At 40.4% G+C, this 14,232-nt stretch overlaps 1 protein-coding gene across 44 annotated transcripts in view; it reads left to right on the forward strand.

The window, feature by feature from the left end:
* Nucleotides 1-14,232, forward strand: part of NEB (nebulin) — a 222,981-nt gene that overhangs the window by 176,055 nt on the left and 32,694 nt on the right. For all 44 annotated transcript variants that reach the window (XM_035304905.3, XM_078327751.1, XM_078327755.1 and 41 more), the window contains 12 exons: nucleotides 793-897; nucleotides 1,551-1,658; nucleotides 3,654-3,758; nucleotides 5,373-5,477; nucleotides 5,935-6,039; nucleotides 6,691-6,795; nucleotides 6,886-6,996; nucleotides 7,682-7,792; nucleotides 8,025-8,126; nucleotides 8,226-8,330; nucleotides 13,163-13,273; nucleotides 13,861-13,965. In XM_035304905.3, coding sequence (XP_035160796.3) covers nucleotides 793-897; nucleotides 1,551-1,658; nucleotides 3,654-3,758; nucleotides 5,373-5,477; nucleotides 5,935-6,039; nucleotides 6,691-6,795; nucleotides 6,886-6,996; nucleotides 7,682-7,792; nucleotides 8,025-8,126; nucleotides 8,226-8,330; nucleotides 13,163-13,273; nucleotides 13,861-13,965 — 1,278 coding nt within the window. The remainder of the gene's footprint in view (nucleotides 1-792; nucleotides 898-1,550; nucleotides 1,659-3,653; nucleotides 3,759-5,372; nucleotides 5,478-5,934; nucleotides 6,040-6,690; nucleotides 6,796-6,885; nucleotides 6,997-7,681; nucleotides 7,793-8,024; nucleotides 8,127-8,225; nucleotides 8,331-13,162; nucleotides 13,274-13,860; nucleotides 13,966-14,232) is intronic.

A 14,232-nucleotide genomic window follows, 5' to 3' on the forward strand; every position in this document is an offset into this window, starting at 1 on the left:
AAAGGTAAATTTGACTCAGCAATAAACAGTGATAATTGGTTAACTACCAGACACAATGTTAGTAAAATGCCATTTTCCCAGACCAAAAAAAAAGTTATTAATCAAGCTTTTCTATTAGCAACTTGTTTTGTCATTTTAGTTTACCGTCAAATCCATATGTGAAATGAAGAGGTTAAGCTCTCCCTGTAAACATCCTGTTTGCCTGAACTTCCTCATTTGTCTTTATATGACCATCAAATAGTTGTGCATGAAATTTTATAATGCTGTCTGTATCTGTCCTGCTTACAACAGCTTATGTGCATGAAAATAATTGTGACTTGATAATTGCAAACACAAATGAATTTTTTTAATGATAAATACTTCATATATATTCATTTTTTATTTTTTACACGCTTGTTTGATCTTTGATATGGCAAAACACTTTTAGAGATTGTACATATTCAATACAATATGTTGTGAGTGAAATAACACTTGTCAGACTCCAGAGAACAGGTTCTAGTCTTGCTCTGAGATTCGTTCTAAATGTGCTCTTGGATCAGTCTTGTAACCTCTGGGGACCTCCGAATCCATGTGTATAAAACATATTGGAAATTATTATTAGTAGTATTATCTGCTCCATTACATTTTTGCTATAAGACACAAATTTATATTAAACATTTCCAGTTAGGATTTAAAGACACAGCTACCAGGACCCCACCTCCCACTCTAGTGTTTTTCAACGGACGGTTAGATACCTTAAAGCCCTCTCTACAACTTCTTAGAGCTAACTCGTTCTTCTATTCCACAATTTAGATCAAATATAGGAAAAACTATGAAAAATCAAAGGACAAATTTACCTCAGTTGTGGACACCCCAGAACACCTGCGTACTACGAAAGTCAACAAACAAATCAGCGATGTAAGTGCAAAAAACACCGTATAGCTTTTCAGACTCAGGGGACATCTGCAAACATGCAGGGGTATTTTAAGTTGTCACAAAGTCTGGGAGACTACTGTCATTGGAGACTACTCTCATTTAGTGGGAGGAAGGCAGGGGTGTGAGATGTCCTACTATGCACAGGAGTCTCCTTCCCAATAAAGAATTGTTATGTCTGGGTGCAGTGGCTCACACCTGTAATCCCGGCATTTTGGGAAGCCGAGGCAGGAAGATCACTTGAGACCAGGAGTTTGAGACCAGCCTGGCCAATATGGCAAAACCCTACCTCTACTAAAAATACAAAAATTAGCCAGATGTGGTACACGCCTGTGGTTTCAGCTACTCAGGAGGTTGAGGCATGAGAATTTCTTGAGCCTGGAAGATGGAGACTGCAGTGAGCCAAGATCACACCACTGCACTCCAGCCTGGGTGGCAGAGTGTCTCAAAAAAAAGAATTGTTGTGACCACATGCAAGATGGAAACACTGAGGTCTTAGCAGAGAGCATCAAAGCACCTGTCAAATTCACAGAATTCTCTCCTTTTTATCCACTCAGAAAAACACTTTGCATTTATATTTTGATATTATTCATTGAGAAGCATGACATGATGTCTCTCTGCTTTCTAATCTCTTTCAGATCCTTTATAAATTGGAATACAACAAGGCCAAACCCAGAGGCTACACCACAATCCACGACACGCCCATGTTGCTGCATGTCCGCAAGGTTAAAGATGAAGTCAGTGATGTAAGTACCAGAATGGCTTAGCAGTCTCACTCATCTTCACCTCTTTCTAACGTGATATAACAAACCCTGGTCCACTTATCTATTCCTATGTAACAACCACCCTAAAACTTAGTGACTTAAAATAACAGTCATCTCTTGCTCATTATTCCTTGAGTTGACTGGACACAGCTGAGTAGCCCTACTCACCATGTTGCTGGCAGACACCTGGGGCTCAGTCAAGCCAGGACATCCAGATGGCTTACCCCCATGGCTGGCCATTGGTGATGGCTGTGGGCTGGGAGCTGGGCTATTGTACAGATGAGACAGGAACCCCTTCATGTGGCCTCTCCACATGCCTTGGACTTCTCCCCAGATCGCTCTCCACATGGCTTAAACGTATCCTGAGGTACTAACTTTTGAAAACTGAATTTCCATGACTTTCTCCTAAATATAGTGATCAGTAAATTAGTAAACTAAGTCTATGGTGAAGCCCAGAAAACTGTGATTCCTATGATCAGTTTAGTAAACCCCATGATGGCCTCCTTGGAACAGTTTACTTTGGCCTTAGTCACTTTAAAACCTAGGATCCTTCCCCAAGGATTAATGAGAGAGTACAGATCGACACCCTCAACCCTGAAATGTAAGAAGAGCAGAAGTGAGTGAAGCTGGAATTCCCAGGCTCAGGATGGAAAAACCGCCTGTTGGGCCTGCAGAGGCTAAGCCTTCCCTGTGCTTCTCCCTCCTATCCAAACCCGCACATATCCAAACTTGCTAGGCATGTCTCTAGCAATGACAATGACAATATATGGTTCCATATATTTTCAAAAGGCAGAATGATGACTATATCCATCAGTTCATTCATTCATCAAATATTTATTGAGTGTCTATGTGCCTGACACTAGGAATAAGATGATGGATGACACAGTCTCTGCCCTTAAGGGGTTCTTTTTAATGGAAAGAATAGTCAGATAAACAAATAATCACAACATGACATGATGACAGCTAGAACTGTAGGAGCATAGAGGGAGAGCAAGACTCATTCTGTCTGGGTCAGTTGGTGGAGGAAGGCTTCTCTTCTATCAGCAGTTATCAAGATGTTCTGAACTTAGGACTTGCTGATTTGGGGAAGGGAAAAGCTGAATGAATAGCCGTCCAACTCATTCTTCAGCACAAACACAGAAGCATAAATTATATGGCAGGCCGGGCACAGTGGCTCATGCCTGTAATCCCAGCACTTTGGGAGGTCGAGGTGGGCAGTTCACCTGAGGTCAGGAGTTTGAGACCAGCCTGCCCTACATGGCAAAACCTTACCTCTACTAAAATACAAAAAAAATTAGCCACGAATGGTGGCGCATGCCTATAGTTCCAAGATATTCAGGAGGCTGAGGCAGGAGAATTGCTTGAACCTGGGAGAGGCGGAGGTTGCAGTGAGCCAAGATTACACCATTGCACTCCAGTGTGGGTGACAGAGAGAGACTCAAAAAAAAAAAAAAATTTTGGCTGGGTGCAGTGGCTCACGCCTGTAATCCCAACATTTTGGGAGGCTGAGGTGGGTGGATCATGAGGTCAGGAGTTTGAGACCAGCTTGGCCAATATGGTGAAACCCTGTCTCTGCTAAATATACAAAAATTAGCCAGGTGTGGCGGCACACACCTGTAGTCCCAGCTTATCGGGAGGCTGAGGCAGAAGAATCATTTGAACCCAGGAGGAAGATCTTGCAGTGAGCCAAGATTGTGCCACTGCACTCCAGCCTGGATGGCAGACAGCCTCATCTCAAAAAAAAAAAAAAAAAACATTATATGGCAACACTAGTGACCATAGCCAGTGTGCCCTGATCTGAGATAGGAAGGTGCATTTCTGCATGTCTATATCCTTGCTCCACAGCAGATTTTTAAAATTCTGTCTGAAGGAGCATTGTGTATTATAGTCATGCATGGATTTAATTTCTTGTTTTTTAAGATGCTCAGTATGCTGCTATAAAAAAAATTAATTTTGTCACTGTGTTTCCTCCCACAGCTGAAATACAAAGAAGTATACCAAAGAAATAAATCCAACTGCACCATTGAGCCAGATGCTGTTCATATCAAAGCAGCCAAAGATGCCTACAGAGTCAACACCAATGTAAGTTCCAGAAACTTCCCCAAGCATGGTGGGGGATTCACCAGCTTCTGCAGGACACATGGCCTCTTTCACATCTCTTCAGGCAACTGAGCGCTAGTGATTGATTCCAAAGCAAGAGTCAGGCCCCAGGAGCAGGAACAATGATGCTAAAATATAAATCCTGCCTTGGTCCTTACAAAGGAGCATGGGGAAGAGCAAGGGTGGCCTCATCCCATGCCATGGATGCTACACTCACCCAGCCATTGTGGTGGGTGGCTGAGAAATGGGACACTGAATTCTGAAATGTAGGTTGCATTTTTGGGAAGTGCTTGAGCATTTTTCATTCTCTTCCCCTGTGCTCTCCTGCCTCAAGCTATAATCTGCTTCATCTGATGAAAACATTGAGGCATTTGGTGCCATCAGGCATTGGCCTAGACCTTCTTCCTGCTCAGATATTCCCTGCATTGACTGTTTTCCTGGGTGTGGCATCTTAAGGCCTCAACTACAGAAATAATTTTGTGCATTTAGATGAGCACCAGCTTCTTAAAAATACATTCAATGGTTATACAATGAAACCATTATAACCCAATTAGTACCCACTAGTGCCAGAGGGGACATATATTTATGAGGGCTGGCAAACTGGAATGCCTGCAGGAGCTGGCAAGGAGCTTGCAGGTATCCTGAGGTTGGATTGAGGGTAGAGTGATAGCATAGACCTGAGATAAAGCAAATGCAGTAAAATGTACCTTGCAAAATCCAGATTGTATAAGTATTTTCTGTAATATTCTTGTAACTTTTTTGTGTATTTGAAATTTTTCACAATAAGGGAAAAAACTTTATCAAATAGTTTACATAAAAGCATGTGCATTATATTGTGTATAAATTGTACCTCAATTTAAAAAAGAGAAAGGATGAGGAAAGAAATGTGAAAGAGGGCCTTGATAGTATAGGGCCCTCCCATGGACACTCAAATTAAATTACATACATGTCTGTGGCTCAGATTTGGCCCAAGGCAGCCAGTTCTCGAGGCCTCAAAAGTGTAGGAAGCGGGCAAGCACTTCTGAGGCCAGACTGCCTGGGTTTAAATTCCAGCTCCACCAATTGTTAATAGCCTCACCTCGGGAAGTTTACTTAACCGTTCTATCCAGTTCTTCAGCTGTCTATTTCATGCAATTGTTAGGAAGATTAGATGAATTAATTTTATAAAATTTTATAATTCATTTAATTAATTTTGTAATTTGTAAAGAACTTAGAAAAGTGCCTGGCACAAAATAAATATCTAGTGTTTGATCATTTTTGTTAAAAATTAAATCTGAATTTAGTCAGAAATCAAAAGTAATCGATTCTGAAGATGATTAGGCTGGACTGGAAGAGCTAGAGAGACTGTAGAATCATTTCACCTGGAGGCCTTTAAAATTTTTAGCCTCTATTTTTGGATCACAAGGTCCCAACAGATGACCTCTGAGTGGATGACTAGCTGCATAAATTGTACAGAAATTTTAATTAGGGCTCCCTCTTGCATTAGGAATCATGATTTGAGATGTTTTAAAATGCAGGAGCCCCTCTGTGCCATGTATGTGTTTATGAATTTAGCCTAATGAATCAAGTGATTTCTTTCTCTCCTGTTAAAAACAGCTGGACTATAAGAAACAGTATGAAGCCAACAAAGCCCACTGGAAGTGGACCCCTGACCGACCGGACTTCCTCCAGGCTGCCAAGTCATCCCTGCAGCAAAGTGATGTAAGACAGGAGAGACATAGATGATCGTAACTACATGCTGCGCCTGAGAAATACAATGAATAATAATTTATAATAACCACTGTCATGGGTGTTAACCCTTGCTCATTTGAGACCCAAGAAGGAGAGGAGGATGGTTGGGGGAGCAGTAAGCAAGCTCAGTACCCAAACGTGGCCACAGACCCTATTTTCCTAAGGCTTGGCCTGGACACCAATGGCTCAGAGTTCTGACGGGCTGGGAGGCTCTGGGGGAAGACTGGGGATGGAGGGGCTTGGTCCTGGCAGCTGGGCTAGAAAGAAGGAACCTAAAATGCAGTGAGGGACCAAGAAGCCCTTCCCCTCATTCTGGTAGCAAGTCTTTGTCTTCTCCTTAAGAGGACTCCTTGTGGGTTTAATCAAATGCCCAGCTTCCTCCTGTGCTGTGACCCTTCCCTTTCCTTCTGTGTTTCTTCTCTAACAGTTTGAATATAAGCTGGACCGGGAGTTCCTCAAGGGTTGCAAGCTTTCTGTCACTGATGACAAAAACACGGTGCTGGCCCTCAGGAATACTTTAATAGAAAGTGATGTAAGTATCTAGTTCCTTCCATGATGCCAAATCTCACTCAGGGCCGTGTTCTATGGTACAGTCCCCAGGGACACCCAGGGAAGGATGGAGAAGAGTGCTTCCATCAGGGCTCAGGTATGGGTCCTGAAATATGGCCTATCCTGCGATGGACACCAGCAGTCAAGCAGGGCAGCAGCAGTGCAAGGGCCATTAAATCCAGGTGACAGTCCTCGATTTATACTGCACCACCAGAGTTCACACAGCAGGAATTAGGACCCTGAAGTCCTGGCTGGATTCTTTATGGAAACTCCATGATTTGTTTTCTATGGAATCATACTTTCCCTTCACTACAGTTTCCTTATCTGTAAAAAAGGAATAATAATGCTTCCCAAGGCCTATGGGAGGGTTAAACCATGTATCTGAGAATGCTGTGAACATAAGTCTGACTGTATAAACATTCATCATGAGATCTACTTTGTTATTAAAACCACAACTTGCTAGAGATAAAGAAAAAAACCCTCTTGAATATTTCCCAGGATTTGCCAGCATCAAATCTTTTATTGAGTTTAGTATTATTTGTCAACGATGCTGTTCCAGTGGTTTGGGGGTGTAATAAAAATATGTAGGATACCCAGAGAAGCTAAATAAATGTCCTTTTTCCTGTCCCTACAGCTGAAATACAAAGAAAAACATGTCAAGGAAAGAGGAACCTGCCAGGCTGTACCTGACACACCTCAGATCCTGCTGGCAAAGACTGTCAGCAACCTGGTGTCCGAGGTAACTCCCCAGCCACCTATGATCTCTGCTTCCCTCTTGGGAGAACTCCCTAGGCAGATGCCTTAACAAGCTCTCTATGGATTCCCCCAGAACAAGTACAAGGACCATGTCAAGAAGCACTTGGCCCAGGGCTCATACACAACACTACCAGAGACCCGGGATACTGTTCACGTCAAGGAAGTGACCAAGCATGTCAGTGATGTAAGTGATCAACTGCAGGTCTCTTGGCAGCAACAATACCACTTGACCACAGAATTCGGTGAAATATTGCCAGCTGCCTTTTGCTTCCTTTATGTAGCTTCACTCTTACCATCAATATCTACATGTGAATCTTAAACTCTGATTTTTAAAATGACCCAGTATTTCTTGGCTTTCCATTTCTGGCAATTACAGCAAATGCAGGTTTTGCTACAGGACTTGTAATCTAGACATATCAGATGTTACTAACCTATTAATAACAGGAGCAAACACTGCTGATTAGGAGTGGCCTCTCCTATTATTAAACTGCTACACAATTCTAGAAAGGTAAAACCACCTCTTTGGGCCTCAGTAATCTCTGTCCACTCTATCCTTATCAATAATGCTGTAGTAACCTTGGTATTACATGAGTCCCATATGGTCCTATATATTTTTAAAAGGTAGAAATGGTAAATAAAGGAGCTTAATTTGCCTGTACCCAGTTCTCCAAAGATTGCAGGTGGTTCTAGTGTTGGGCTGCAGGACACAAATGACAGAAAACAAATAGAATATGGGTCAGAGATCTAAGTCTCAGACTGATGCCCAAAAAAAGGAGCATGGATTTTCCTGGAGATTTCACAGTTCTTCCAGTAAACCAACTCTGTTCCCAGCTTCCTCTGCTCATAGAAGTAATTCTGGCTCTGTTTAGACAAATTACAAAAAGAAGTTTGTTAAGGAGAAAGGAAAATCCAACTATTCCATCATGCTGGAGCCACCAGAGGTGAAACATGCTATGGAAGTGGCCAAGAAGCAAAGTGATGTAAGTTTCCCTCTCGGCATTCTCATCCAATTGAAGCAGTGGATCCCAAATTGGTGCATTCTCCTGTTCCAGTGTGTGGTCACCCTAATTCCTCCAGGTGGTAGTCTCAAAAAGTTAGTGGTGAGAATTGGGTTGGGTTTAAAGAAAAAATTAAGTGCAAAAAGATTGAACTTAATGGGGACTTTTAGAAGGTAGTGCATCTCTTGAGTAAACATTTTCTTCCCCAATAAAGGTTGCTTACAGAAAAGATGCCAAAGAGAACCTGCATTACACCACAGTGGCTGATCGACCAGACATCAAGAAAGCCACACAGGCAGCCAAACAAGCCAGTGAGGTAAGGGTGTCATTAAAATGTCCCCAGTCCTCAGTGGCCACTGCCAAGGCATGCCGGGCACCCATCACCTATTGCCCATTTTGGTTTTCTCTGACTCAGGTGGAGTATAGAGCCAAGCACCGCAAGGAAGGCAGCCATGGCTTAAGCATGCTCGGTCGCCCAGACATAGAAATGGCCAAGAAGGCAGCCAAGCTGAGTAGCCAGGTAATGCAGATGGGTGTACTGGTGACTCTCATGTGAGACTATACAGACCTTGCAGGAAGAAGTGATTTCCAGATTGAAATTGCAAAGCTTCCAAGAGTTATAAAAAGTACCCTGAGGACCTTTTCTCGTTTCCCTCTAAGCTGTCTAGACCTTTCTTGTTCTCCACTTTTCCATTTATGGGCATTTGTCTGGGTGTTTGTGTGCTTAACTATCTTTATGTGACAAAAACATCAGCTTATGAGGTCCTATTGGAACTTCTCCCAGGCCTTAAGAGTTTCATCCTTGGGGTCTGATTCATACTTGAGTCACCTGGGGTAGATTTAACATGAAGAGCCAGGTAATTCTGACTTCTAGAATCCAACCAAATAAAAATATTCATATGTTTTCACTAAATATACATATATTAACAGCCTGGACTAGGAAGTAGGGATGAGCACATGTCTTCAGATTACTTGTCCATGGATAAATAATGTAAAATTCGGTCTGGCAAGTGTTTGATTAATGTATACACCAGGTGCTAACGGAGAATGCCACATTCTTGCAGATCTCATATTATTGAGAAGCAAATGGACTCAGATACGTGTTGCCCAAACCCAGTTACCACATGACTTATTTTCCCTTGTTAGACCAATTATGTAAAATTCCCCAAGTTATGACAGGTATTTAGACTTTTTTTTTTTTTTTTTTTTGAGACGGAGTTTCACTCTTGTTACCCAGGCTGGAGTGCTATGGCGCGATCTCGGCTCACTGCAACCTCCGCCTCCTGGGTTCAGGCAATTCTCCTGCCTCAGCCTCCTGAGTAGCTGGGACTACAGGCACACGCCACCATGCCCAGCTAATCTCCTGTACTTTTAGTAGAGACGGGGTTTCACCATGCCGACCAGGATGGTCTCGATCTCCTGACCTCGTGATCCACCCGCCTCAGCCTCCCAAAGTGCTGGGATTACAGGCTTGAGAGGTTTTTAGACTTTAGCTCAGAGAACCCATCATCTACCACCAAATCCGTAGAGTACAAGTTTGATCCTATAGGACTTTAGCTTAAGAATATCTTATTTCTTCTCCAATTTACAGATCCTACCTTCTTTTTCCTTGTCTGTTCTCTCAGGTATTTGTTTGAAGAAATAGGTTTGGGATATAAATTTGGTCCTCGTGAATGACTGACTTCAGCAATACCAAACATGAGATTCCAATCTTTTGGAAGATATAATGCAGTAATGTCAAGTGATAGAACAAGTTAGAATTATGAAAACACAAAAGGTTTAGATGACTGATGAAAAGCAAATACTATTTTTAAAAGTTTTTAAACTTAAAATTCATGTGACATATTTTATTATAAATTAATGGAATTGTATAAATGTTTGAAACCAAGATAGATTACCAACAACAAAAAAACAAACGGAATCTCTAAGAGTAATAAGATGTAACAAGGACTTATTAATGCAAAAAGTTAATGTTTTTAAATGTACAATGTCATATCATTATAATTTAAAAGCAAAGAAACTATGATATTGAAATTTTGAAAACTTTCATGTTTTTGAAAATGAAGAGGCTCCTATTTCTAATCCTAAGTGAACCCTATGGTATGGAGAATGAGACCCCACAAGATCCTTTTATGAGCTCAGCTTCCTGTGAAAGGCTGGTCTCCGGATTGACAGCTTCATAGTATGGCCCCTCGCCCAAGGGAGCTTCAGCTGTGTGTGAGCTTTCCCTGCTCTGACTTTGCTGTCTTACTACGTACTCTAGGCGGAATACCTGAAAGGCCAAAGGAGAGGGCACGGCGCTGCATCTTATGACACCCCTATGATGAGACATCTTAAGAAAATTAATATACTCATCAGTGATGTAAGACTGAGAACAGAAAGCCATTATCTCTGTCTTTCTCTGATTCTTACCTACTTTCTTGGCATTGGTCAGGGGACTGACCAGGTTGTACTCTTTTCTGTTGATTTTGTGTTGGAACGTGTAGATTGCTGTGGACATTTGTCAAAGGATTTACTTTTGCACACATCCCTCTTTTCCTGCATGAAACTTTCCATCTGGAACATACCACTTGGAATAGGAAGGTGGACTAGACATGGTGATGGCCTCCCAAAGTATATTAGTTTGCTGACACTGATTAAATGATGGAATGAAAACAAAGAATCTCATCTTCAACCAAAGAAAACTCTGCTTCTTCTGAAGTTATCTGCCATTATTGATTTTTAATACACTGAAGATTGGTATTTAATATAGTTTCTCAGTTCAGGCCTACTATGAATCAACAGAATAAACTTCTAATAGCTTTTCTAATACTTGGGACTGTTCTTCAGTCTTTAGAAGCACCAGTATACATGTCAATTCAGTAAAAAGGAGCTGAACAATTAGATCTTTAACTTTAAATACAACTAAACTCCTAAAAATAGAATTAATTCAAAATCAACTTCCTATACTACATCCATAATAGGCCCAATATCTGAGCCTGATGGGATTATAAGCCCTGGGGGCTGTCACTTGCTGATACATGGCATTGCAGAGTTGCCTCTTGGCTTCCATGGCTAACGGGAAAAAGCTTCACCATTCCTTAATGCCAGTATATGTAGTTTTACTACATTACTGCCTAGTCAAACACTTCCCAGAATTCCTGGAGTCCTGAATCTGGTACGCGTCCTTCCCTTTCAAACTATACTAGTGTTAAGAAGATCCAGTCAAAAAGGAAGGCCAAAGCTGCTGAACTCAGATTCATATTAATAGTTGTACTAAGATGCATTTATTTAGAGGACTTCCTGTGGAGAAGGAAGCCATAATTTTTTCAGTTAAAAAGTTGAAATTAACTTGAAATCATCAGAAGAAAAAGAAACTGAGGTAGAACCAATGGGATTGCTGCTTTAAAAATATTTTTTTTCAGAAACAAATATCTTCTAAAAGATAGGAGGAGTTTTAGCATGCTTCTAAAAGAAGATTTTATTCTCATTTGAGATGGGCTTTTGCATCTTTTCTTCCCTACTCTGACTCTGCATATCTGGTTTACTTTGTTTTTCTGTTTCACGGCTCTTGGAAACATTCTTAGTTTTATGGACTTCTGTATCTCTTAGGAAAAGTTGCCTTTGGTCCAGACGCCAGCTCACACCTCACACTTTCCTTCGCAGACCTTCCACTTCTTTATGTTGAGAGTGAAACTTTTTCAGAGAAGAGCCGTTGTAGCATTTGTTTACCTTGCATTTTCCTTTACTTTGTGTGTCTGTCTCAGTGTGCCTGCATCATGCTGAACTGTTCTGCATGCTTATTTTTTCTCTGCATTTCCACTGAGGATTTTATTCAAAGTAAAGGAGTCTCAGCATTGTGAATGCATTTTCTCTGATGTGGCAAATTTCATTGTTTTTAGCATTTGAGTGGTCTCATTTTGTGTCTGCTGTGCAGGATGTGTCAAGTTGGGGGAGGTGAAGAGCAGTGATGAAGCATGAGGGGTACTGGTGTTAGTGAGTCTTTCATCTTCAAAACAACAGAAACTCTAGAATTCCCTGAGGGTCAAGTATTGCCCTTTTAGTTGGCTAACATCTAGAAACAGTTCAGTTTTCAATCTTCCTAGAGTGAATACCTAGTGGAATTCTACTTCTGGCCTTACTTCTACAATATTGTTGACAAAGAGATGTTTGTTTTTCAGTTAGGGGGTGTTTCTGTCACTTTCCATTATTCTGTTGAATTCTATAAATAAATTTTATTTATCTATCTATCTATTTATTTATTTATTTATTGAGACAGGGTCTTGCTCTGTTGCCCAGGCAGAATGCAGTGGTGCAGTCCTGACTCATTTCAGCCTCTACTTCCTGGGCTCAAGTAATCCTCCTGCCTCAGCCTCCTGAGTAGCTGGGACTACAGGGGTGCACCAAAATGCCCAGCTAATTTTTGCATTTTTAGTGGAGGTGGGGTTTTGGCATGTTGCTCAGGCTGGTCTCAAAATCCTGGGCTCAAGCAATCTGCCTGCCTTGGCCTCCTAAAGTGCTGAGATTACAGGCGTAAGATACTGCACCCAGCTATCATCTGCTTTAGATATTTTACTTTGGCATAATGACCATCTCTTCCTTTCATTCAATCAAATAATATTTATTGAGCAACTGTTCGTGCAAGGCATTGTGCTTATTTTTTAAATTGGAGTTATTTAGCCCTTTGCATATCTAAACTTATTTTTATGTATACTAAAAGTATATTCAATCTTATTTTTCCTCATTATTCTAAAATATCTCACTTTTTTCCTACTTCTAGTGTGAAATCACACTTCAAGTCATTAACCCCAAACTCTAATATTTGTTTACTCAGAAATTATACAATTTTGGGCCAAGTTTGAAAAGTTTAAATAATATATCCAAAGTAATATTTTAAAATAACAAATTCTCCTAATTTAACAGATTCCTTCTGTCTCAACCTTCTTGATCATTTACAGCCCCTCTCTGGATTTCTTACAGTAGACCTAAAATGCTGTTCGTTTTGCTATTTAGGAGTGACAAAATGCTCCAAATCAAGTACATTAAATCATGTCTCTGAATTTAGCCTGAAGCCTTTTCCATTTATATTTTGTTTTGCATTGGAAAGAGATGATTATTTTTTATACCTCTGAATAGTATAAAAGTGAGCAAAGCCAATGCAATATATATCACATGATTGTATATTTGAATGCCTGTTGTCTTGTCATTCTTAATTATTAATAGTGTCTTCTTTAAATGTCCCAGTTTGGATAATAGATCATATGATCGCTCCATGTACAATGCATATTCTTTGGCCTTTGTGCTTCTACTATTCCCCAATTCCCAAATTGACTGATATCCAGGAATAATTTGGGTGTTTTCATTTGCTGTTAGGTTAAATACCGAGAAAATTTCGACAAAGAAAAGGGCAAAACACCAAAATACAATCCAAAGGACAGCCAGCTCTACAAAGTCATGAAAGATGCTAATAATCTTGCAAGTGAGGTATGTTTCTAAAATTGTGGTAAAACATATAACATATTTGTCATTTTAACTATTTTTAAGTGTGCAATTCAGTAGCATTCATAATATTCACAATGTTATCTAACTACTGTCATTATTTCCAAAATGTTTTTATACCAACAGAAACTCTATAACCATTAAGCAAAAACTCCCCATTCCCTCCTCTGTCAACTCCCAGGAACCTTTAACCTACTTTTTGTCTCTATGCATTTGCCTGTTTTAGAGAGTGCACATAAATGGAATCAAACAGCATTTGTCCTTTTGTGTCTGGCTTATTTTACTTAGCATAATATGTTCAAGGTCCATCTATGTTATAGGATATGTCAAAACTTCATTCCTTTTTATGGCTAAATAATATTCCATTGTGTATATATGCCACATTTTGTTTACCCATTCATTTGCTGACCAACACTGGGGTTGTTTCTGCCTTCTGGTTACTGTAAAGAAAGTGTGGTTTTTCATCACCATCTCCAGCGTTTGTTTGACGATGGGCCATCTCACTTTGATTTCCATTACTGTGGTTCCATTTCCTATTTATGTGATTTCCTTTTTTCCCCCTTAACACATAGGTTAAATATAAGGCTGACCTAAAGAAACTTCACAAACCTGTGACTGACATGAAGGAGTCTCTGATCATGAATCATGTCCTGAATACAAGCCAACTTGCCAGTTCTGTAAGCTCAGTCATTTACTCCAGAAACAGCTTGTTTCACCAATTTGGAACTAAACTCTTTCTCTGAGCCCACATGCATCTTTTTCTCTGCTATCAAAACACTAGATTTATTACAAAACTGTTCTCTTATTTGTGTGTATTCTTCGCAATGACAACATTAATCTACCAATTCTCCGTTGATTGTAGTATCTCTCGTAATGTATAAACGCTTCTTTTTTAGAAAATTTAACTTTCCCCTCCAATTAACCATCGCATTTTCTCTAAAGAC

This window comes from Callithrix jacchus, chromosome 6 (genome assembly GCF_049354715.1).
Source record: "Callithrix jacchus isolate 240 chromosome 6, calJac240_pri, whole genome shotgun sequence".
Taxonomy (NCBI): Eukaryota; Metazoa; Chordata; class Mammalia; order Primates; family Cebidae; genus Callithrix; species Callithrix jacchus.